Source organism: Drosophila grimshawi, unplaced genomic scaffold (genome assembly GCF_018153295.1).
Source record: "Drosophila grimshawi isolate 15287-2541.00 unplaced genomic scaffold, ASM1815329v1 contig_311, whole genome shotgun sequence".
Taxonomy (NCBI): Eukaryota; Metazoa; Arthropoda; class Insecta; order Diptera; family Drosophilidae; genus Drosophila; species Drosophila grimshawi.
This window is the reverse complement of record NW_025063098.1, coordinates 26,860,979-26,887,992: the sequence shown is the minus strand read 5'-3', so window position 1 is coordinate 26,887,992 and position 27,014 is coordinate 26,860,979. Positions and strand designations below refer to the sequence as shown.

Below are 27,014 nucleotides of genomic sequence, written 5' to 3'. Positions count from 1 at the left end.
GGGAGTTCGTCCACGAGCAACTTATGCAAAATCACGTATGCAATGACGTAAAAAAACTATAAATAATTCTACAGCCGAAATACGTTATGGGGTAGTAAGTGGCGGTAAGTGTGTGTGTGTGTGTGTGTGTGACGTAACTGCATTGCAGATTGTACACTGCAAGTGGTAGAAAAACTTGCTGATGTGCAGGCATGCCAGGGAGTTAAGTTCTTGAAGAGCATGAGTGTGTATTTATATTTGCAGAAAAATCCATTTACAAATACATGTATATGTGTGCTGTCATTTGCTGCAAATGGACTGTGGCTCAATGTCATTGACAGCTGTCACTCTGAGCACGCTTTACATACATACACACCCACACTTTGACACATTACTGAGGCCTCTGCTAATCTTTTTTATGCGGTGCTCCACCCTTCTTAGCCTCAAGTCCCAATACCCTAGTCCCTATAGTCCTGAATTACGAGTGACGAGTTACTCGTTGCGCGTTTCTTGCTTTCGACTTTTGGGTTACCGAGATTCAATAAAAGATATTTTTGAATTGCTGGCAACGTCAACGGCAATGGCAATGGCAACGGCTGTGGGCCACAAATGTCTGTTTGGTGCTTCAATTTTATTTAACATTTTCGGCATTGGCGTTGGCTGGCAGTTGAGCAGAGAGCTGAGAGCTGAGAGTGGCACTTCGCTCAGAGTTTATTAGGTTCATCAAATGCTGTCAGCAGTCAACATATGCGACTTTATTTGTGTCGTTCTCATAGTAACCACTTGGTCCACGCCCCCAAAAAGTCCGCTCCAGATAAAATCAAAAGAATTTTTGCTGTGACCTTGCCACAAAGCCTTAACTGCTAGTTTAGATTTTATAGATTTAAATTTTATAGTTCTTACACAACCAAAAGTGCAGTCTTCAAGGGACTTCACCAAATTCTGCTTTTCATTTCCCGTGGTATTTTAAAGCTGAGTTGAATTTGTACTATCTGCTTAAAGATTAAAGTCTTTAAAAAAGTGTATTTAATAAATGTATAACTTTAATATTGAAAATCAATTTAATATTTCTTTACATTTTTTGCAGTCTGTAAAAATCCACTCAAGTTGAAAGCCACTCCAGTAACTTATGGTAAGTGTACGAAATTGGTTATGAATTTTTTGTTACTTATATGCTGTGTGCACCTATTGAGGAAATTCCCAAGAATTCAACATAGTTGAAATTGGACTCTAGGATAGGACATAAAAATGCACGTTAAGCTGTCTGGAAGAGATAACTTCATATGAATTTATTGACATTTGTGCGCTGAGTGCTAGCCAGTCGTTCTCAGGGGTTCCATTTTTGCGCCTCATTCATATTATTTCTTTTGCCTGTCGGCCAAGTGGGCGTGCAGTCAGCCATGAAAAGGCCAACATCCGCAGCGGCTAATGTGCTGTCATTTGTATATACATGCGGGGAGGGGGAGGGGTAGATTTCGCTTGATGGGTGTGGCAACTAGATTTGGTAACCTTTGTGGCATGAAAAAATACATAAATAAATGAGCTACGTGCAAGGGATTTGAAATCGCCAGCCGGCCTTTTCATTCTTTGTCATAATCAATCCTCGGCCAATGATTTATGCAAACAACATTTTTGTCTTTCACCAGCGACGGGAAGAGCTAAACACTGGGCTGAATTTAAATCAAAGTCACAACAGTGGATTGGAGAGTGCTTAAACCCTTGTGGTTGCGCTTCATAAATTTGTTTATTCATTTGTTAGCACACTTTCCATCCGTTGACTGGATGAATATAGGTAGCAATATCCGTTAAAAATTATGATAGACATTAACTGACGAGCGGATTTGCACAATTCATTATATTAAATAGGTTCACAAATCAACTCAATTATGAAATTAAGTTGATCAATTAAAATTTATTTTCATATTTTTAAAAGAAAAAATAAAAACAGTGTATTTATATAATTAATAATAATTAAGTACTTACATATATATTTATTTAAAAAGCAGATATGAGTTCAACAGTGCGATTTCCCAGTTTGCATAATATGTGACACCTGATATGATAACTACAGGATACTCCTCAGTCGCTCAATCTCTCAAGTCGACAACTCCAACTCCCGTATAGTGGTTGCTTTGTTGCCCTTTAGCTGCTGTTGCTTTGCTGTGGTCAGACGTCGATTTTTTGGTCAATTATTCAAACCGAAGCGAGTGCTGTCGATTTTCAAGCGGTTGCGGTTTCTCCAACACAAATAGACGACAGCCGGACTGACAGGGTAGGAAGAAGATGCCGGAACTGGGACCGCATTTAAATGGCTTACAGTATGTGGCGCTACTGCATAAAACTGAATGTGAAAGTTTAAAATCTTTCGCTCGGTTTTTTGGGTAAACGGCGTTTCAACAAGTCCAGCGAGCTAAGATTCCTGATACTGGATTTTCTGCAAGGCTCTCTAAGTTCATTATACGTTTGAGGTTTGTTTACACTAAACCATCATTCCTTATGGATATATGTGTGTGTGTGTTTTTGTATTTGTGTGTTTGTGCGTCCTGTGGCTGTTTACAAAGGTGTCTGTCAGTCAGACGGTTGTTGCTGGTCAGTCGACTGCAGCAGTAGCACCGTAGACAAGCCATTCACTTCCTGTGACCGCATCCTGTCGCCGGCAGCCCGCTTGTTTGCCCGTCGCCTGTCCCGCCTACCCGCCAGCCTGCCTTCCTGTATATATAAGGTACTCTGCAACCTTAGCCCAGTCTGCCTCTTGCCACCCCACTTCGTGGCCCCTATAGTTCCATTGTTCGTTGATGGCGCGCCGAAGCATTCACATGACTGTTCATGCTCTTAGGCTCTTAGGCTTTCAGAGGAGGCATTTTGACGCCAGGACGAAGCCTTGTCCATCGTCCAAGCTGACTAACGAAGCATAAACTAAGCGCTCTTTTAATGTAACTTCTAACTGTATGTGTGTGTGTGTGTGTGCGGGTGTGTGCCAGTTCACAAGAAATCAAGCGTAAGGAAGCCCACCAACAGCAAAATTGCAAAACTGGCACAAGTTCATGTTTATATTCTCATCCTTTCTTCTCTCCTAGTCATTCTTGTTATGTGCATGGAAAACTCAAGCGGATGATAATGGATATGCATGTACTCGTTCGACAGACACCGGGCTTGGGCACTCACTGCTCTGAGCTCGAGATTTTGCCAATTTGGTCCTTCAGAATGGGTAAATGAGCTACGCTAAGTAATCCACTCGATGTCCAATTAGCGCCGAGCATCCACGCAAAGCGTTTTCTGCTCTTTATTAACATGGCTAAAAGGAATTCGAGTGCGATTAAATTCATGTTCCGCTTCTAATTGATTTTTGAACTGACTGCCAAATGGCAGTAGAGGATAGCGTATTTCGGTTAAATGTTAGGTGAATCTGAATTCGTGAATAAAAGAAGCGAAATGGCCAAAATAAATATGCTAATTAAATGCATTTTCGTTAACAAGTCGGACAAAAAAAAGAAGCAATTAAAAGAATTGGCATTTAATTGGGATAAATGCCAAGAAATCCCAACTAAATTAGTTTAGTTGAAGGTTAACAGAGATTTAACATTAGTAGGAGAATTTAACTACACTTATATATATTTCTACGAAATGTTATTATTTGAATACCATAAGTATTATATTTAATAATAGGGACAAACTGTAGCTCAATTGAGCTCAAGTATTAATTTGTTTCTGTTGGCATTTGTCTTCAATTTAACCACAGTCAGAAGTATACTCACATGCCTTGTGATACTCACATGACTCTGTATTTGGTATTTTTCCACTTTAATATTAACGATGTTTACATTGTTGCCTTTAATGAATTGCACACGTTGGCCATTAAATACCACAGGGCGTATGTGTGTTATTATTATTGTTATGTGCATTATTGCGGTAAAGTAACAACAATAGCAACAATGATATTAAAAATCAACGTCTAATTGCCATAAAAAGTAAAAACAACAAACATTTGAATTTGAAGAATTTAAACAGGGCAACATAATCAGAAGCAGCAAACAGAACAGAACTGAACTGAAGCAAGCAAGCAAAATCAAAGGCAAAACATAAAATGGCTGCAGGAAATGATGTGACGTGACGCGCGTCTTATGTTTATTTAGCCGCTTCTCTGGCTGTGTGCTTGCTGCTGCCCCTTGCTATACGCAGCAGGGACAACCGCACTAATAACAACAATGCGAACAACCCTAATGGCAATAACAACATAACTTGTACAACAAATATCAACAAACGGGAGGTGCAGAGCATTGAAATTGTCTTCATTATTATTTTATAACCTTCAGAAGTTGCCTCGACTTGAGTTGCTTTACCTCTCCCTCTGTCTTTAGTTTCTGACTGCCTTTTTCCTCTGGATTTTTTTTTAGTGCTTTTATTTTGTGTTTTCAAATCTTACAATGTGGTGCTTCTGGCACGTTTTCAAATGGTTTTCCCTGCAATCCGCTGCTCCACTTAACATCTACGGGTTACACAGGACTGTGACTGACTGCTTATTAAAACCAAGCCCGAGGCGGTTTATATATCTATTTGACTGACTGCATTGTGAAGTGTACTCTTGTGTAGTATAGATATCTGTGATGATATGCAAATGCAGTCACTTTTAAGATGCAGTCAAAGAGGAGAGCTCAATTTGATCTTAACGGTTTCCATGAGCAGCAGCAAATCAAATAAAACGGCTTATTCAATTTCAGTTATTAAATTGCATTTTAAATGTTATTGCAATAGTATTCTTATGGTGCATTGGGGTAAATTGTTATTTGATTGGCAAGGGGATATAAAAAAAGTCCTTTATAATATAGGCTTAAAGCATTATGAGATAAGATAAAGCTTACAGCATATTTTGTAGTGTGAATTTTCAGGTATTTCAAAAGTGAAAATCACACATGAGTTAACCTTTAATTTAAGCACTTGACTCAACTGATTTATGTCTATTTGTTAAGATTATAACTGCTATGACTTCAGCGTTATAATCTCAAGTATTTGGCTTATCGTAATAAGAATTGTTATCAGCTGATTACTCATTTTGACTTTAGCCGAATGGGTAACAAAATATTATCAATTCTTTGATTTCTGAATGAAACTTTGTTTTGATTTTCGCTGAGTTCACTTTATTTAACACAACAAAAAAAAAAAAAGAAAAGAAAAACGCAGAGCCAAAAACAAAGACATAAATATTTATGCCCTTTCGTTTTTTTTTTTGCTAAAAGTTTTGTTCAGGCGCATTACATTGGCTTCTCAGATCTTTTAAGAGTACGTGCTTAAGTGTCTTTTGGTTAGAATATTGGCACACATTTTTATTCCTTTGTGGCATTACTTATGTGCGTTACTTCATCGGCATTTTGCCTGTGGGCATTATGTTTACAAGTAGACAGCTTAAATTTGATGCCTTGTGCACCACATTCTCATTCACACACATACTTAAATCAAGCAGAAACCGCATTTGTTGTTTTGGGTCATTTTAAAGCACTCGACACTTTCGAGTGATTTTAATACGCACTCGAAATAAAATTTTGTGAAATGCGTGACATTTTTTGTGTGTTATCAAACCGATTGAAAAACAATTACACTTCTGACATTAATGGCGCATGATTTTGACGCTGCCAACGTGAATGACTGGTACATAAGTGCTTAGACAAGCTACTGATCAACTACAAAATACTCTTTCGACATGTATAAAGCGGTAAAGTTTAAATTAAATTTCGTATTTATTATTCAATCATTGAAACAAAAAAAGTCAATATTTTTTTCCTGATAAATGAGTCTTCCTTTAATATCCAATTTTTTTCACCTCTTTGATTGGTATAGCACAAGAAAAAAATTAAATCCATATACCAGCGTTTTTATGAAAAACGCTTGCGCTTTTTAACACAAAAACATACATTCAAACAGAGAGAGAGATAGAGGAGAAAGGGGAAATATTCGCATCTGTTGTTGGCAGCCGCGAGAAACTTTCATTTGTTTACATACCACTGCTGCCTGTTGCCTGGCTAACCACATCAAAAATAAAGAAGATCAACATCGACCGAAAAAAAATTGTAAATTGATTTTCAAAAATTTTTAAATAAACAAAATGCTGCACTGCACTTATTTACTTAGCATACAATACATTTATGTTTTATTATTTTTCAATAAGAAACTTGCTTTAAGGGCGGCACTGCGTTAAAGCTGAATGGCAAGTTGAGGGGTGTGGAAAAAAAGGGAAAGGGATTGAGGGGGCAAGGCTCATGGCTAATGGTCGGCTTTATTAACATGATTGCCACGCCCATGCAGTGGCAATAGAGGGGCAGAGAAGGCAGCTTATCAATGAATCACTAAAGCATGTGATTGATGATTGAATGTGATGACTGTGTATGTGTGTGTGTGTGGGTATTGTTTGTGTTTGTGTGTGTGTGTGGAAGTAAGTAAGCTTATATTTAACTGAGTATCTGCATGTGTGATTATGTATGCGTGCGTGTGTGTTTGTGTGTGTGGCACACTCGAAATGTGGCTTCCGTAGCAGGGATTAGGCGCCTGGAGCCTGCATAACAGGCTGACAGCAGCCATATGTGTGTGTGCGTCGGTGTTCCCTCATCAGTCGGCCGAAGACAGATTAAAAGTGAAGAGCTTGCAAAAACGTTGCCAGCTGAAGAAGTCTCAAGTTTTGCCACACGTTCAAATACGCTCTACCCTAACATCTAACAGTTGTCTAAGCTGCATTGTTGTCTTTGTGTGTATGTGTGTGTGTGAGTTATTTTATAAGGTATCTATAATATAATATTTATCCATATGTATATATCTATATAAGCATCATATTAAATTTGAATTTTATAGCTACTGATTTGCCTTGCGCTGTTATCCCTCACAGTGTATTTGATCTATTTAAATTTATTGTTATTATTTGTGGGATGACAAGCACGCGATATGAGCATCTCATCGCAATCGCTTAAAATATCAAAACATTAAATGGATTGTAATTTCAGTTAACAAGAGAGTTTCCACTTCGTTGGCTTCTACTCTTGTTATTATGTTTGCTTTTGTTGTTGTTGCTGCTGTTGTTGTTGTACCTGTTTGCTCACACAGGCATCAGGCATCAGTTAGGCAGGCATTAGGCAGGCAGGCATGGAGTCATCATCAAGAGCAGCTGGCTCACAGGCAGCACATGCCTCCCTTCACATTTACCTCCTCTCCTTCAGTGTCCCATCCATTTTCCCTTTGCTCGGCGGCATAGACCAAAATGTTTACACATACGCGCGATTTTCTTTTAACAATTCATCAAATGCGCTAAGCAGGCACAAAAAACTTTGACACTCGACGTTTGTGTTTGAATATGTGCGGGTGTGTGTGTGTGTGTGTGTGCATATGTGGGTGTTGAAAGCGTGTGCAAAGTTTGACAATGCTGCCAGTACTTCAACACCTCCGACCACCGTCACCAGCCAATGCCATATCAATCATCGACAAAACTGTGCCAGTCTTGCCCGCCGTTGTCCCCAGTCGATATGCGTATATGTCTGTGTATGTGTGTTTGCCTGTCTGAGTATGTATGTGTGTGTGTGTGTGTATATTGCTTTAAAATATTTATTTTTCTTCACGCTTTTGGTCGAGGCATATTGAACGCCAAATACAATAACTCAAATTGATTTTGCAAGGTCTGAAAAAACAGCATATATAATATATATGTATATATCTGCATATTATTTGCATGCCCTGACAAACATTATTTATGTGCTCGGTTTGGGGAGCGGGATGGCAATTAGTTAAAGTTGTAGTATATGTGGGGGGAGGAGCAATATAATGTATTCAATCTCATTTGCGAGATGCTTTTATACATACGTGTACAAATGTTTATTTGTATAAAATATGGGCTTTCTTTTCGCATATAGAAATTTTTTTTACTGAAAAAAGTAAAATCAGAGAAAAAACCTCGATATTTTGTAGTTTAAGCAAGTAAAAGATCTTAAATACTTGTTAAGCCGAACAAAATTCGACTCTTAAGCTAGAAACCAAACACTCACATCGATCCATTTTTGTCCCGGCTTCCATCAATCAATTTGTTCATTAAATATTAAATAGGTACTTTTAGTAAGCTCATTATTTGGAGCTTATGCTTATTTCTTAGGCATCGACTTTTTATGGAACTAGATATTCCTATTTTATTTGGACATTTGTTATAATATATGCGCACACAATTATTTTTGATATAATCTAAGTTTATTTGTTGCACATCAGGTATACGCAATGTGGTACACATTGATAAGGTCCGTTTATCAAAACTAACCACAACGCACGTAACTTAATTATTACTATATGCACATCATTATGTATGAACATAATTACACGAAAATCCATTCATTTAATTATGGAAGTCATAAACAGTTTGTACGCTTCTGTAGGGTCTGAATATTCGATCCAATAAGCTTATTATAAATTCAATAAATATACGCGAGTGAGAGGCGGCATTATGCATTTAGATTTGCTTATACAAATTAATTGAGCGCACACATGCGGCCTTTTATCTGTTGACTTAGGCGTGAAGCATATATGCAAATAATGGAATTAAGCGAGAACAAAAGCCCGGGGCAAAGTTCAATTCCAGAAACGTGACACTAATTTAAGCTCAAGTGTCAGGTGGCCCTGATTTATATAGTATAGTATGGCTGCACCATAAATTTTGCACTGGTTGAGTGGGCAATCTAAATGCGGGATGCTAGTAAAAGTGTAGTCTAGTCCATGGAGAATTCTTGTCAGTTACCATAGGCGAGTCAAGTGAGTGTATTCATGATTTATTTTCATTCGAAACTTCTTCTTAAACATACACAATTTGTGCACAGACGCCGATAAACTTTCAAGCACTCCTTGCAAAGGCTGCTGAAGAAGCTAAAAAAAATAAAATAAAATCAAATAAAAGGCGAAGCAGAAAGTAGCAAACTCAGCGCAAAAATTTTAATCTGCGCATTACAAAGTTTTGCAAAATGAAAAAGTGAACAAAGAAGCGCTGCTGAGGATGTTATTGCTCTGCCAGCCGGTTGCCTTCTACACTGAGGTTGCCTGCATTCGTCCTTTTGGCGCCTCACTCGAAAATGCAGTCATTAATTTGCAGCTTAAAGCAGTAGAAACAGTAGCAAAAGCTGCCAGTCTCGACACTCGGCTAGCTAGCTCGTGATATGCAAAAAATGTAAATATAATTAAGACGCCGCCTTAATGGCCAGTGCTAAGCTTAAAAAATGACTCGGCTTGAAGAGTCCTGGCGAATCATTTTTTATGCCGACCCCACCAAAAACCCAACCAATTTCATTTGTTTGCTTTGCCCGGTGACAGTTACTTTGCCGCTTCAGCAAACGCTGCTGTTCGTGGCCAGTTGTCCAAATAGCAGTTAGGCATTGCATTGGCACGCGATCATTAGTCAAGGGTTCTAGGGTATAATAGTAACATCAGCTGCAATCACAGTAAGAGAATGGAAATGGTTAGAAACAAGAAAAAGTTGCAGTTGCAGTAACAGCTTTGCTTGTCACTTGTTGAAAGCTCGACGTGGCAAATGAAATCACCACCTGCCCAAATGTCCAAATAAGCATTCAGTAACTGATATATTTTTTTTGCTACTCACCTTTCGAATGCACTTTCCTTAATAAAAAACTAGCATATAGATCAGCTCACAATATTTACGAAAGTTTTCTTAGAAATACATTAATTTCGAAATCAATCAGCTATTTTATTAAAATTCTTATGTATAACGACTCATTTTCATTCGAAAATAAGATTTACTAAGTAAGAAGTTGCTGAAATCTAATTATCTTTCTAAAGAACAACTCGTAAGTTTTAGAAAATGTTTCGCATTAAAAATAAAAAATTGCATTTGTTTTTTTTTTAATTCTAAGGAATTGTTTACATTATTAATAATTTAATTAATAAATGAAGATAACATATTGAATATACATTCTTATATTCATAAATACATTATTAAAATATTCTAAAAACCTCAAACAACTTTCTAAAAATGCTCTCAAACTGTTCACTTGGAATATTAAACAGCATTAAAAACTTTCACACAACAATAAATAATTATAACCAATTTACGAATATTAATTAAGAAGTTCATTAAAACACTTTAGGCAAATTTCAAAAGGCTAAAGCGAATTACAGAGCTGACAGTTTTATAAAATACACTTTTTTTATTTAACTGTGGAATGGTTTTTCCTGTTGATTTTATTTTGTTGGTTGAGTTTTTTGTCATGGCGTAAGCAAATTAAAAGTTTTCCCTATTCTACTTTATCCTCACGATAAAGCGAATTTTATATAAATTAGTTGTTCGAGCGGCAGTTTGCTTGTTAGACAGGTGCGAGTTGGCAAACGGACAACTTCTGGACAGATTAAAACAAAGCAAAGCAATGAAAGGACCAAATTCTAAGTGAAAAGTTTGGTTTTCCAACTGCCAAGTACTGAAAAAAAATGAAATGTTAGCTTTTAGCAGTAACACAGTGTTATTGTAATCCCACTCGTTTTCTATTCCATTATTCTCGTATTGTACTCGAAGTCGTGCCAGCGACATAATTATGTGCCGCCAATTTGCATTGCGCCCACAACACAATCGCCATAAAAGGCCATAACAATTGAGGCACACGCCAACGCAACGCTAACGGCAACGGCAACGGCAACGGCAACAATAATGGCATAGGAGAGACCCCTCAATGACACTTTCTAATGACGAATACATAATACCCTTGTACATGTATACGGAGATAACACGTTGCTTTAACAGCTACTTAATATGCCTCCTTTGGTTGTAAAGCTTAATCCTACAGCCGATTTAATACAAAAATTGCTCAATATTCATTAAGTTGATGTTGTGTATTTATTTTGTAGAAGACATCGAATTTCCTATTAGCCAAATTTGCATAGAAAACGATAAACGACTGTGAATACTCTAATGAATTAATATTATTATTATTATTACTAAGGTCTAGCAACCCAACTTATGCCATCGGAACAGCCTGCCTCAATCCGTTGCATTATGCTTGACAAAATTGAAATACCCATGGCCTCTTGCAAGTCACATAACAAAAAAAGAAGGAATTGTGCAGCAGTTATTTCAACACCTTTATGGTGCTGCAACATTTGTGAGCCAACCGAACACGGACTAACACAAACACACACTTACACACAAACAGGCTCATGTTGCTGACCACAATGGCGTTGGCCAATGACCAAATGTTGACTGCGGCATGACTGTTGGCTCGTCGCACAGAAGGTTGCACGGAGGTGCCAGTGCGGCATGCAAAACAAACCGCAGCAAACGCCGACGCCACATTTACAAAAGCAATAGATAGAAATCTAAAGATAAAGCAAATTGCTGTGCTACAAAATCGTTAACTGTAATTTACCGCATTTGAAACGTGGCCCATTCTTCTTTTTCACTCCAATCTGCATACGATTATGAATGCAGCAGCAGTTGAAGACTTTCGTTGTGGCACAATGGGGCCGCAATGTATTTTTAATTGCGTTTCTCTGCCTCAATCCGATTCGTTTCGTTTCATTTGCTTTCGCCGCCCGTTAAACATACTTACAATTGTGCCACAAATTGCACATACATTCAATAATTGAGGCATTGAATTATGCAGCATGTTTGTGCCACGGAGGTGTTCAGTGATTGGCCAATTGCTTAATTCACAACGCCTCCATTTAAAGGGTATATTACGCGCTCATTATGCTGACTTTTGTAAATTTTTAGAAATATATATGATTCCGGGAATCGCAAAGTTACGCTGCATTTAAGCAAAGCCATTAACATTAATAATAGATATATGTATCTAAAGTGTGTCATTTTCCGTAATGCTCAAGTACAAATTTTGATCTGAGATTATGTCACTTTCTAGCACATACACACATGTGATTGAGAAAAATGAAAAAATACTGCTAAAGTGGCTGTCAAAAATAATGTTATGCATGTATGCAAAAATTCTGTCACGGATACAAATAGAAAGCTACTGAAATTATTATTAATGTACGACTGTGAAATGCTCTCTATGCAAACATAATTTGTGATTAAACTGGCTTGTATTAAAATTAAAATTTATTTCAAATTACAATTATTTATAAATACAAATTAGAGTTAGATAAATAATTCTTGATAATTTCGGAGTATAAATGCGGAGTATATTATGTATACATATATTTGAGGCCTTTCTGGACACATTAAAAGAATCGTTTCGCACTTATTTATGTATGCATATTTAAGGGATAAACAACAGATACAACTAAAGCGGCATATCAATAGCTAATGCTCGTATTTCTTATACACTGCTCGTTGCATGTTTATGGTCTGTTGTGTTTTTCGACTTTGCCATTTTTTATCACATCAATTGTCTATGCAAAACAGCAAAGCATTCTTTCCTGCGCTGATACTTATTCATCATACGCAACGTGGGCCCGGGGAAAAGCAATGTTAATTTAGCGCCTATACGAGTTTATTTTAGAAAAGTGCCTTGATTCGAGCACTTAAGGAATCTACTTGGGTAGAAGTCTATTCATCTTAGGGTCGGTATCGAGATCGAGTCTGCTTCTCAAAAGTTTTTCCGCCGCGGTTATTGATGTTGATTGATTTATAAACATTTCAGCGCCACAGACAGGCAAATTAAGTTGTAGCCAAAACAATAAACAAAATGAAATTAGCATTTGAGACCCAGTTTCGGTGCTTTAGCTACTAGAACCCAAGAGCAAGCAGCATCAGCTGCTGTTTGTTGTTGTTATTGTTGCTGTTGTTGTTGTTGTTGTTGCTGTCACAACCATTCACATGGCAGCTGCCGATAGTAGCGACAGCAGCAGCTGACAGTAGTAGCGGCGAAATATTATTTACTTAAATATTCATAACACAGTGCGTGCAAATTGTGTTCGCATATCCCCGCTGATTAACATGGCCACATTCACTGACAGACTGCGAGTGGTTTGAATGCTTTCTTTTGGGGTGCGTGTCGCACAGCTTCAGTCAAGTGGCATTCACAGGCCACACTTGCTGTTCGTTATAATTTAATAAAATTTTCTCTTGGCCACATTGACTCATATATTACAACTCCTCGAGTAGCTGCTGCGTGTGGCAGCCACATAAGTAGTGCTCGCATTTGAAATATAATTTAGATTTTTTACTAACAGTTTGACTAATTTCAGTCATGTATTTTCACTTCTCGCAAAGTTGCACAATAAAGGAAACAAATTTGAAGCTTTGACTTTTGCATGTGCAAAAGTAATTAAAGCATTTCAGCTGCAATTCAACGTTCTGCTCAAATTTCCAAGAATTAATTTGATGGTATTGTGAAAGAAGATAGACTTTAAGTGGGAATGCTTTGAAGTTGTTAAAGGTAATTACAAAATATAAGTTTACCATACGTAAATGCTTTATAATTTATTCTGCAAAATGAACTCCTATGAAATCAAATTGTTATGCTTGTAGTATCAATTACGAAGTGTGTTTTACTAAATATTTATTCATTAGCGGATTTTAAGGTATAATCAGCTCTTAATTGAACTTTGTGTTAAATTTAACGACCTCAGTATTGTTTAGTTTTACAACTATACACAAAAATCTGCTGCTTTTTGATCACTCACTAAGCTTATAGTTACATTTTCTCTCAAAGATACGATTTTTAAGCTAAGTTCTGCAATTTTCCTTATCTGATTTGCAGGCACAAATCGCATTCGTGCTCAAATATCCATTAGAATTTCTCAAAAACACGAACCGGAAATATTTCATTTCATTTCCTAATTTATTTGACTTTTTGTCGGCAAATTCATTATTGCATCTGTATTAGTGTGTGCTCATAATTAGCGTTGAAAATGAATAAAAAGGAGGGGCAGAAGAATAAAAGAATGCCGACAACAGGCAGGTGGCGCCATGGGGCATGCACGGTGGCAATTAACCGGCTTTGAGCTTTTGGCCCCACCTTATGCCCTTTACCAATGTTTTATAAATTAGTTGGCTGCGAAAAAAATGCTAACAAAAGCCAAATGTCAAGTCCTTGGGGAAATTAAAAAAATGTCGTGTGTGTGTGTAAGTAGGGATGTACTTTAAATTGAGTTAGCCACCTTTGTCATTAACTTCACTTCGTTGTTACATTCGAAATTTCTTGCAAAAAAGATTTTCAAAATTATCTCCAGATAAAATTTGGACAAACAGAAAAATATTTGATATTCTCTTATAAACTACACATCTGAGATGCCTCGTCAACGTTCGGGCAGCGCTTCACCCAAGCCTACAGTATCAGGGCGACATGGCGGCAGCACCAAGAGCAACAGTCGCAACAGCAATCGCAGCGTCTTCTCTCGAGGCTCCGACAGCCGAAATGTGCCAGTTGTACAGCCCAAAAAAGTAGATACCAAACCGGCAACAGTTCCATCGCCCTCCACTACACCAGAACCAGCTGGTCGTTCCACCAGCGATATGATGAAAGATATGGCAGCCACTGCAGCGGGAGTAGCCGTTGGCTCCGCTGTAGGTCACGCCGTGGGCGCTGGGATAACGGGGGCATTCAGTGGAGGCGGAGGTGGATCTCAAACAGCAGATGTTGCTCAGCAGCCGGCGGCAGAGCGGCGACCGCGCAGTGAACTTGTTGAGGAGGGTCCTTGCGCTTTTGAAATTAAGCAGTTCCTCAAATGCAGCGAGGAGAACAGTGATCTCAACATTTGCCACGACTTCAATGAGGCCATGAAAAGATGTCGTCAGCGCTATAATCTTTAATTTCAAGAGGAGGCACGAGACTGAGAGCGATAGAGTTCTGAAGTTCTGCATGAAAACAAATTTCGCTTATTGGTTGATTGAATTAAATTATTTAAACATAGCTTAATTAAATGCGAGATGGCAAGAAAAAATTTATCTTTATGGCTACATGATGAATTCAATTAATTAAATGTGCTAAAACTTTTATGCTTCAGCTTAGAGTTTTATCCAAATTGTATTGTTCAGCAGAAAGCGGCAAACAGTCAAAATGTTTTATGTGACACATTCGCGAAATATCCTTTTCACAGTCATGCCCACACTCCCGTTCCTGCTCTCCCCGTCAGCCCAATTTATTTAGAACACCCTCAAAGTGACTGCATCACAATACTTGACGCCATTTGTTTTATTTTCATATGCGCATCCGGCTATTGTTCTCTTTCGAAAACTTTTTCAATAGAGATTATGATTTTGATAGCTGTGGAGTTTAGAATTTCATAAGCATTACAATTCTTAATTATTCATGAAGTTATGCCAGAGTATTTTATTTTCGTCCTATCGACTAGCTAGGGTATTTTGTCTTTCGGCATGCCCAATATTTATTTATTTCTGCACCACTTTTTTTTTGTCATTTCCAGTTAATTGTGATTTTGTTTACTGCCAACCCTGGCGAGCACTTCTCACCCCTGGCGGGGTTTTTTGTTTGTGTTGTTACTTTGTCTGCGCTTTGGCGCATATTTACTTAAATTTTGTTGTTGTTTCGCTTTTCCAACGGTTTTCGCGTTCAACGCGCTTTTCAAAGTCTGTCTCTCCGCTTTCCTTCTTCGGCGAGGCAAAACTTTTTCATTAGGTTTTCTTTTTCTTTTTTTTGGTGTTTTTGTTGTGGTGTGTGTTTTTTTTTATCTGCTTGGCTTGCGCGCAATTAAGCCCGTGAAATGTTTTGGCAGCGGCTTCAAACACCTCATCCCTCAGAGTCAACTCTCTCCCCAAGGCGATACCCTTTTTAATTTTGAGCACATTTTCGCGTATGCTTAAGGAACAGCAAAAGGGGTAGATTTGCTTGAGCATACAATTGCCTGTTGGCCCTAATCGCTTTGTTTGCCCTAATGAAAACAAATTTAATTTTTGGCCAGCGTCAGCTCAGCTAATAAATATTTATTATGTTCCGTACAAATCCCCTGCTTGCCCGTCCACCCGCTTAGATTACCCAGAGATTGGCAATGCACCTGCCAGTGCCAGCAATAGTGGCAGCAACAGCTGCCGCAACACATTGCGGCTGCCCCAAATGCCCAACTGTTGGGCGTGTGTGTTTTGGTTGTGTGTGTTGGATGTATGTGTTGGTTGTGTGTGTGTGTGTGGATTAAGCAGTCAAACGGCAGCTGATGTTACCTAAACACTGCTAAGGTATATACTATATTTAAAAGCTATTTATTAATTAATTAGGGAAAATTATTGAAAATGAATTTATTATAAATTATTTGACATACATTTTGCCTTTGCTTTAAGAAGTAAAAGGAGAATGACGAAATTTCAAGTCATCAAAGAGCTTTGAACAAATTCCACATATTCACCTTGTGTGGGTGGTTGAATTTTTTAAAATGGAAAAAACAGTTTTGTCACTGCATTTAACACGCCAATTCACTTTCAGATCTAACACTTTAACAAACCAATATTGTATATGTTTTTTCAAAATAAAATTCTGGTTAAGCCATGCGAATTCCACATAAAACTTCACCTATTCAATCTAGCATATATAATTTAAATTTAAATACGAAAGTAATGCAATCAAATTCAAAAGCCCCATGAGCTTTACATATATCAATAAGCTGCGAATAATTTAGGATTAGATTTTAAACAAATCAAAGAATATAAAATTAAATTTAAATTCTGTTAAATAATTTAAACAGATAAGTAAATCAATACAACATTAATCCTTTAATAAACGTTGCGTACTTCGTATTATTAACATTAAGGGATTCTTCCACAACCTTAAAGCAATTTATGTTGTCAATGGCTGCGATGAGCGTATGTAAATCCAATAAGAGAACTCTCAGCACTTCAGGTGCAGTAAGTCCGATGCGTGCCTCAACGCAAAGGTATCGAGCGTAGCTCCACACGAATATCAGCAGTTATATATGCATTGTGGAGCCTCGCTGTCAACGTGATGAAAAATATCACCAAAAATACCGAAAAGACAAAAAAAGCACACGCATGGTGTAAAAGGCAATCAGGCGCGAACTTTTTTTTGGGCTGAGTGTGAAATATGATATGATAAAAAACACGAGGCAGTAAACGTCGATGCGTTTCCATTTCTTTTTTATTTTTTTATTTGTTGATAGCTGCATGTGGGCGTGGCAGTAAGTAAAGAATGAAAATAACATACAGACCTGTGGACAGTTTAATTGTCAGACTTTAAGGCGAATTAATTTGTGGTATTTAATTGAATTTTTTATATCACTTTATGACGAGTTTTATACGCATTTCGTATAATGCTTTGTGGTCTGACATGAACTTCATAATCAATCAGTCATGAATATGCTAATAAAATTCACATCAAATCCAATAAATTTCCAAGTTGGCAAGCCAATTGAGGCGTGCAATGCAATAAATTGTATCAAAATCGTGTAACCAAATTGGTTGAATGGCCAATAAGTGAATTTGACGTGCAGATAGATGTGTGCATGTGGATGTGTGTGTGTGTGTGTAAGTGTGTGTGTGTATTGTGGGTGTGGTTGTGTGTGTCTCTGTGTGGGGCGTGTCAGCTTGGCATTTTAGTCAAGCTGGAAATTGATGTGCGGCAAAAGTTTGCTGTTGCACAACTTTGTGAGAGCGCTGACAGCGGAAACGGAAATGCATTTCCGTAAGCCGGAAATGTGCTTGCATTTTGAATTGCAGTTGGTCATGCCATGCTTTCTACCCACAACCAAATACAAATAAAAAAGTAAAATTATAAAAAAAAAACAACAACTTGACCACCTGATATAGTTATGGACTGTCCACTTCTGAGATGCCCAAACTCCGTGCCACACATACATATGTCATCAGGAAAGAGAGGGAGGCAAACAGAGAGAGAGAGAGAGAGAGAGAAGAGAGAGAGGGACAGAGAAAGTCGGTAGAGACAGTAAGAGAGTGCTAGCACTTACTAAATATGTGCATACATATTCTGAAGTGCTGGAGTGCAAGCAAACAGGACAAGACTGGACAAGAGTGCTTCTCTGTCAGCTGCCATTTCATAAATTCTTCAGTTTGGCGTCTGCCAAAGGAAAAGTTTTCGAGCTGAAAATGAATATGGAAATATGGGAAAGTCTTTGGCATTTCTATAACAGAGCAATTGTTGCGGCATCTGAGACGACAAAGTGCAAAGTTATGTATTCTATAAATATTTTATAAATTCTATCTCATTTTTTTTTTGCGCAGCTTTTCAAAATTGGCTGGTATTTTAATTTGTTTGTAGCACGCATACGCCCACTTGGGTGAACTATTAGTTCATTTAAGTTTCGCTATGAAGCGTCTTAATTAAACAAGTGTAAACTAAATTCAACTAAACATCCCCATGAGCCACAACCTTTCAATCCACTTGCCGTGCTCGAAATCATTTACATATTAATTAAACCTTTTGATGAACGAGCAAAAATAGCAACAAAGTGGCAAGCCCTAAAGCCAAAAGGTCAAATACCAGACACCCTTCACCACAAGCATTAGCTGACCGAATATACACACACTTGAACACACACAGACACACATCAACAGAGGGACACCTCATTAGATACTCTTAGGAGCGGTCAAAACAATACAACTTCTTCTGGCCACGTGGCTAAGCCAAACAAAAAAAAACTTTCTTGTCGCCCCATAAAGCAGCCTTTGAGCTCATAAAATTTTCAATAGAAATTTTGTGGCCAAACAATTTGCCGTCAACATTGTGGTGAGGGGCCTGATATTTATCCGTGTCACTTAAATATCAATTTAATTTCCATAATAGGACCCTAAACTCACCCGCACAAACACACACAAACACACACACACACAATAGAGGCGAACCAATTTATTGTTATCAGCCAAGTGACAGGGCCTTCTCCAGGGATTTGGCTTGTGATTGACACTTGCCCAAGAATGGCATAAACCCATTTGGCATACCAACTCTTACAGTGGGTGTGACAAGGTTTATCGCTTTAGATCAAATATTGTAATAATAGCCTAGCAAATATAGCCCTGGGTCCTCGGAACTGGGAGAATAATCAAATCCAAGAAGACTCGTGCTAAGTGCAACTATTGTTAATTTTATTTGTCCAGCACTTGTCCCATGAAAGTTCGAAACAAAAGTGCTGCTAAAACAAACCAAATATTAAACAAAGATAGTCGAGAAAAACTTTTTAGAAAGCACCGAAAGTAAAGTACCCTTCATCAGCTTAATATGGCTCAAGTTTTTAAGAAACCCTTTGGATTAAATATCATGCATATATTAGATCTGTAGCTTATGTGAGTTTTAACATAAGTTAAGCAATAATTCCTTACGGCTTATTGTAAGTTAATAAAAATATATATTTTTCGTATATTTATTACAGTTTTCTAAGAAGATTATATATAATAATCTCATTTTAATTTTTAAAGTTCTAAAATGTAAATTAAGTGCTCAAACTTAAATACCCCTGGCAAGCGTATGAATATAAATAGCGCGAACATTTACATTACATTTATATAGATGGAAAATAGTGCGGCAACAACGGGGACGACAACAACTAAACCTAAGCTTCCCACATGTACTATATAAGTGTCCGTGTATACAAGAATATATGTATATACGTATATATAGACTATATGCGAGAATATGCAAACAAATAACAATAAAAGCAAACTTAAAAGTCCATTAAAAATGCTTGAACGACATTGTGAAATTGGCGGACCGCGTCGAGTTAGTGACATACCTACCCCGACTCAGCCTGCTCTCAGCAACCCCCTCCAACTGTCAGATATTTGAGCCAGAGATGGGCAATTCTTCCATGCAGCACTGTTGCTGCGGCAGCCGCATCACCAAAGTGCCTAACAATAAATAGAAATCTCAATTTACGACCCGTTAGTTTCCCGCCGATGGCAGCAGGCAGCAGGCAGAAGGCAGGCAGCAGGACTTAGTCAGTAAAATAGTTGTCGATGGGTGTGGCAGGTCCTGGGGCTGCTGTTGCCACTGTCCCGGCTTGACTGCCTCTCTAATGGCATTTGTGATGGCTGCGGTTATAGTCGCCATTGCCATTGACGTCGCATTTGACGATGATGTTGATGTTGATTGGCGATTCGCTGCCGCTTGCATGAATATCTATCTCTACCCCACTGATTCCCCTTGTTACAGCTAGCCATGAGTGCTTTGTTGGCATAGAAAAACAGCAGTCGAAGTGCAAAGTGTGTCTGTGTGTGTGTGTGTATGTATTGACAAAGACAACTTTTTTGCTATGGACTAAACTAAGCAAAACTGAAGCTGAAATGAATGGACCGATCGGCAATGGAATGCAAGCTACATGAGGTGAAAAGGCTTTAGTGCCAGGCAAAAGAGCGCGCTATAAGTTAAGACATTTCAAAACTTTCTAACTAACTTGCGACGTGACATAATTTGTGCTAATACCAAATGAGTAGCACTCAACACGTGAGTGTCTATCCGTGTGTCTACAAGTTGGGGAAAAAGTGCATAGTTTTGACATATTAGAAAATTAATATGGATACGTGACTTTTTGCCGGCATTCGCATACAAGCAAAGGGTGTGGGAAGCGCAGTTTCTTAAACTGCATTTAATTTGTGATTTGAATATTATAAATTATAAGGACATTTTAAATTTCGAGACTTAATTTTAATAATGTTCTAAAAGAGTTTAATTTTGCAGTTTTTTTTAAAGAGATATATTATATACATATAAGTCTTTAAAATCATCACTGTAGTGGCTCTTCCTTAAAATTAAAATTACCCGATTTAGTTTGTTTTCTAATAGCCCTTAGTTGTTCATAGTTATTATATGTGCAAAATTAAGAAAAAAATATTTTTGCTGAAGTTAGTGAAAAATAACAAACAAACATTTGGCAACCATTGGCAATATAGTTAACCAAGCAGAAATAAATACATTTCGATAAATTTTCTTTGCCAATAGCAAAACAAAACCTCTTTACTTGAAAAATTCGAGCACAAGTAATTCTAATCCCAGTTCAGCTGTAGTAAGCAAAATGCACAGAAGTGAGCCAAAAGCTACGACCGGAAAGCTAAAAACCTTCAGTCCGTAACACAGAGCTCAGCTGGTTGGGTCACAAGGGAAGCTTGTGGAGCTAAATAAAAGGGGGTTGCCGTATTGGTATGAAGCACTTTACACAAATCGAATTGCAGGTGTTTCAATTAGACAGCTTTGCCACCCATTTTGCTCACTTCCTCACAGACAGCTGAACAAATTAGCCTGGGAAACACACATACCCAGATACAGATACAAATACAGCCAGAGATACAGGTAAATTTACATTTTGCTGGCTGTCTGCTGGCAGCTGGTTGCGGTTTGTGTTATGAGCAGCGGAAATTGCGTGAGTAGATGAGAAGTGAACGGGAAAAAAATAACTGCAAGGATTGCACTTTTGGACTCTGGTTCCACACGATGGGGCTGCAACAATTGGGGTTAACTGAACTGAATTCATGTTGGCATTGTTGGCCATGATGAGTGCTTTGTGCATTGCTACAGATAAAACCCACCCAGTGGAGTGCTGGTTCACTTAGATGATGATCTACAAATAACTGTACTCAGCCAAAGGGCCAAATGAAACCCCAGCTAATTGGCACTTGAATGGCAACTTCTAACTGAATTGGTTGTGGCCAACAACAGCGAGTGTTCTCCTCCAGTGGCTTCAGCCACCACTCAAAAAACGGTTCAATTTGGTTTGCCACTGTATTTACGCAACCATTGTAATTTCGGGAGCACTTGCTGGAGCAAGCTCTCAACCTCTACAGGGCGATGCTTGCGACTGCCGCCATTTCAAGTGCAATTGGATATACACTGAGAAAGGAACGAAAAAATAAATAAACATTCGCAGCGTTATTAAACCATATTACGCATAATTTTCTCAGAATAAGCACAATAAATGTTAGACGAAGAATAAAAAAAACGGGAAAGTAAGCAAATAAAATTGAAATCATTAATTGAATCATAACAAACTTCAACTATTTTTAGCGCTATTTGATTCAATCAAAAATTACACTTGAATCCAGATGTCAACATACTTGTTTTTATAGTTGTTGTTTATACTTTTATTTTGTTCCTCACTTTTATATTTAGTTTTTTGGCAAATACTAATAAACTTTAAATGCAATAAAGCAATGAATTTAAAAAATTATTTTCTATTATGGACTTTGGCCTTAAAATAATAAACATTAGTTTGTATATATTAAATCGAACGATATACTTCATTTTTTCTCTCCGTGCAGTTCCTGCTGCCATCAGATCTACCTCCTTTCTAGCGATTACCTTTATTGTGTGCCTTTTGCCAATAGATGTGCGGCTGCTGTTGCCAGCAGATTTTCTTATTGAAGCCAACCAACGCATTACATTCCAAATTTGGCATTCACTTAATATTTGATGAGGATTTTGACGAACACAATTCCTTGGTGGCAACAATGTGCATTGGTAGTCGCCCAAGTGGCTCGTCTTCCAACTTTTATAAATTGCAACGTCACTTTATGACGGATTTGAAATTGTGGAAGTTTGGGGAAGCCAACATAAAAAAAGGTAAATTTAAATAGAAGCAGCATACTCGCATCTGTTTCCTGCTGAAACTCACACTCTCATTCACAACAAGGACACAACGATACAACTATGTACATAGATCGTTGTTGTTGTTGGTTGCCATTTCGTGGAAGGCACAGAAACGTTTTTAATTAAATTGCCGCACAAGAAACGGTAGCAAACAGTACTGTTGACTTGTTATCAACTCCCTTTTGGGCAGTTGATCGAAAATTCCTCAGCTGGCAAGTTTGCGTAGAGTAATAAAAGGCTATTTTTAAGCTGTTAAGAGTTGTTGCCAAAATAACCGCACTGCGCCACTTGTGTCTTGCAACTCATTGAGCCTTAATTAAATGGACCGAAAAATGTGCTAACATCAGCTTAGTACATTATTAAGTCATGACTATCTAATTAAATCTATTTTAGGTTCATATAAATATTAAAAATTTAAATTTCATTGTAATTTAAACTGTCTCCATTGAGTTGCCTTAAAGGTTCATTCTAGAGTTGAGCTAATGGTTTCCAAAAGACTGCAGACGTGTTTTGTTTCAATTCCTATAAATGTTCAGTATTTATATACGAGGTATAGGGTATGTTTTTCTTCTTTTATCGTTACTTATTATCGGCTGTTTCCGTTGACTGCAAACGGAAATGAAATTGCTTACCTCTGTGGAAAAGCCAGTTTTGCATATTTTTTGCTGCTGTGCAAGAAGAAATCAACTGTTGCTCCTCCAATTGCTGGTTGTTTGACGTAAATGCAAATTTCATACGACCTCAATCTCTACTCCAATGGGTGCAGCAACAGGCAGTCAACAGGTAAATATTTGCACCTTAGCCCCTTGGCTATGTACCGTCATCCCAGCTGCAGCTGCAGTTCCGTTCACACGACCCGGCAACTGGTCTCGACACTGGCAGTCTCGACATCCTTCGCGCTGCAAACTTTCCATTCTATTTGCATTTCTGTACTCCATACATATGCATTTTGCCCCTTGGTTGCTTGGCAGCACTTATGGGCGGCACTGCAAATGCCGCAAATGAAAAAGTGAAAATATTAACTTTAACTGGTTAAACTCTAATATCTACAACAAGGATATTGGGTTATTTACATCCTTTGTGTGTGTTGCATTACTAAATAATTAATCAGAAACCAGGTGGCTGGCAATTTAGCTCGCTCGCAAAGTGCTTTCTTGGCGTATTTATTTATAGCGCCGACAACCACATGACTAGTCGAAAAGTTTTGGTGCTGGGCGTAGGCATTACAACAATGCTCATAAACTAACCCCCAACCATCAACAACGGCCAAGAAGCCACAGCGTAGCATACCCAAACATTTCTGCCAAATTGCGTGACCAAAAAACGACATTTGCACCTGTCGCTGATTGTTCTCCATTTGGCTTTCTTACAGGCAGTGGTTAGGCGCCAAAACCATGTCAGCTATACATCAATGAGCTGTACACGCAGTTGGCCTGGCCAAATGTTTATTCAGAAAGCAAAAGCGCAAAATTGTCTTTCATGTTTCTTGCTTTTACTTTGACCTTGTTAGACTCTTAGAAACTTGGCCAGACGAAAAGTTTGATTTTACAAAATTTATGATTTGTTTTCCCAAGAAATATCTCATTTTTGGGAAGAATAAAAGTATATGATTATATTGTGATTAAAAATCAGAACTCAATCTATTTTCCTCGCTCGCTTGATATACATTAATCTGCCTATCTATTAAGCATGACACCAGTTATCTCAGTTGAGAAAATTTACATAAAATAAAAGCAGGCAAATCGAATAAATGTATCAACTATCCCGTAATGTTTTCGCCGACAGATAGGAACAAAAATCATACATTGTAAAAGAGTATTTTTACTCAGAGTGTTAGTTTGTAAATTACATTCTCTATATTTTATTTTTATATTTAGAAAGATTTCGTATATTTTGTCGCGCCACAAAGTTCAATTTTGGAGCCAAATTTCCGAGGAGCGGAAGCGTTAAACTTGAAATAAACATGCTACAAATCCAAATTCAATTTAAATGTCACATTTGAGCGTCATAAAAAAACTCATAATTTTTTCACAAGTCTCAATTCCAGTGTGTGTGCCTATACATGTATGTGTGTGGGAAGGTTGGTGTGTGCGTGTATGTGTCAGTGTATATTCGTGTGTTTGTCTGTCTTCGATTGTCAGATATTCAATGCAAGAAACGTGTCTGTTAGCGTTGGGGAAATTTGGCAAATGTCAGACAGCTTGTCAGAGTGCCAACGTGAGCTATTGTGAATCTTATGAATGAATGGCAAGCAACTCAGCCATTTATATCACCTTGAATAAGGAAACCAAAATGCATCCAACTTTGGCATTTGGCAGCTGCTATTGATTGTTTACCTTTACGGTTGCAGCCAAATTGTCACGTTTTTGTACAGTTAGCTTGAGGTCAATTGAAGCATACTGTTCGTGCACTATACTAAAGAATGTCAGATTGCTGATTGACTTATTGCTGAATTCTGCGCTTTTGCAGAGAAGCCGAGAAGAGCTAAGAGGTCGTTATACAATTCCTTTAAGTATTCCCTTTGTACACAGGAAATAGAAGTCGCGACGCATTCAGTCTAACTTAATTTATTACCAATTTCATTACTTTACGCTTTCCTTAACCAATTGATCATATTTCCATCTCCTTGCATCAACTACATATCTTCAATTTCCATCAAAAGCAAATATTTACATTTTTCCACTTCGCAATGCGAGCGAACCGAAATTCCCCCCAAAAAAGTGGAGCCATGGGATTTCCCTCGTTGCCAAAGCAATAAAGCAAAGCGCAATACATTAACAAACAGACATATAAGAAGATTGCAGTTAAAAACACCCTGCACGATTTGAAAAATCAATTTGGTTTGATTGGGATATATTTTGATGATTGTGGATCCAGCTGAAATTCGTATGAGAAATTCGGTTGGACTGAAACTGATATTCAATATGATATCACTTATATACGATTCGGCTTCGAGAAGTTAACTGGGCGAAAGGACAAGAAAGAATTTCGAAGCTAAAAAATATTAATTATTAAAATCTACACAAAATACATTTAAAAATGAGAAAATAATATGTGATATAAGAAAAATGCTTAAATAAATAAGAATATTTTTGAGAAATATACTTTATATAGGGATTCAATTTTAAGGCATCGATATATTGGTACACTCAATATACATTTTATATTTTACATACAGAACTGTAGTGTGACCCATTTGTAGTTTTATTGGGTACAGGGTATACACAGAAGAAACAAAAAAAGAACAATTACAAACGTAATATGAGACGTGGACAGAGTGCGTTGGTTTGCAAATGGCCTTGGGAGTGCTCCTTGAAGCCCTGGCGGACAGCTGAGAAGAATTAAACTAATATTTATCAAAGAGATGAGCCAGACGTGCTTCAGCTGAACAAAAGCATTGCCAGCATGGCCGGCGCCAAAGCAAAGTGGCCGGAAAGCCTGAAGAGCAAAGCCCGAAATATGAGACAACTGTTGGGATGAAAAGAAACAAAAGGATATGCACGAAGCCAAAGACGGCATGCGGTGAGCGAAAGAAGCAAAATCCAAACAGAACCAGACTGCAGCGTCATGAAACCAGAACAGAACAAAGAACTGAGAACACTGACGCTGTGAAGTTTACCAAAATCCCGATGCCAAAATGTATGGACACATCTTTGCCCTCATCGTTGCCCGCAGCTGAGAGCTGTCTGTGTATTAATGCTTGATGCTTGGCTAACAAAAAAGTTTGAAGCCAACTTTATGCTAATTAGCAGCTGCTAAAAAGTGCGAGATACGGAATAATTTTACCAACAGGTCCACAGTCCTAATGTCTCGCACCTGCAGACAGCTATACCAGCAATATTCTATCACGCAGCTGCTGTCATAGATAACGTGGCACAAGTGGGTGGCTCTTCAACAAGTCTGGGTCAACGATAAATGCCATTACCAGCAGCACTATATTTTTTCAGTTTTTCATTCATCGCCATTTTTTTTTGTGCAGCGGCCAACTTTTGTGTTGCCTGATTTCAAATGCTGGTGTCGAGTGCATTTCACATTTCGTTTTTCAAATTTTGCATTTAGCATTTGCAGCTGGTGCAGCTGTTTGTTGGCATAGCAATACATCTGAATTTACATATATACCGCTTTGCAGTGAACTATACATTGAGTCCCCCTCTCTCTATATCTATCTCTCTCTCGCTCTCTTTTGTCGCTGCTGAATTACGTCGAAATCGCTAAATAATGCGACAATAAATATGGACTATTGTGTGGTTCAGTCCACTTGCAGCTTCAGTGCCGAACAATGCTCGTCCATAAATTACCTAAATTGAAAACCATTTTGCCTCTGCCCCGTTTGGACGCTGTTTTTTCGACGCTTACTTATGCGGCTGTCCCCTCTTCCCCGACCAGCAAACAATTCCGCCAACGCGCGCCACACTTTTATATTCATTACATTTCATACCGCACCATCCAGTTTAATAATACACTGCACTAATGAAATTCAAAAATTCGAGTCGCTGCGATATATGAACAAACAAGAGCCTTGATAAAGATGTGAGATGCATCTCAGTTATTCAAGGTTATTAA

The 27,014-nt window shown here is 37.9% G+C and overlaps 2 protein-coding genes across 4 annotated transcripts in view; both read left to right on the top strand.

The window, feature by feature from the left end:
- LOC6569779 (5-hydroxytryptamine receptor 1) overlaps positions 1-27,014 on the top strand; it is a 59,272-nt gene that overhangs the window by 19,195 nt on the left and 13,063 nt on the right. For 2 of the 3 annotated variants that reach the window (XM_032741621.2, XM_032741620.2), the window contains exon 2: positions 1,067-1,111. The exons of the other annotated variant lie outside the window; for it this stretch is intronic. The gene's annotated coding sequence lies outside the window, so the exon portion shown is untranslated. The remainder of the gene's footprint in view (positions 1-1,066; positions 1,112-27,014) is intronic. 3 annotated transcript variants of the gene reach the window in all.
- Positions 14,090-14,842, top strand: LOC6569793 (coiled-coil-helix-coiled-coil-helix domain-containing protein 10, mitochondrial). Its single transcript, XM_001996132.2, has one exon. It carries the CDS (start codon positions 14,186-14,188, stop codon positions 14,705-14,707), a length of 522 nt encoding a protein of 173 aa, XP_001996168.1. The 5' UTR covers positions 14,090-14,185; the 3' UTR covers positions 14,708-14,842.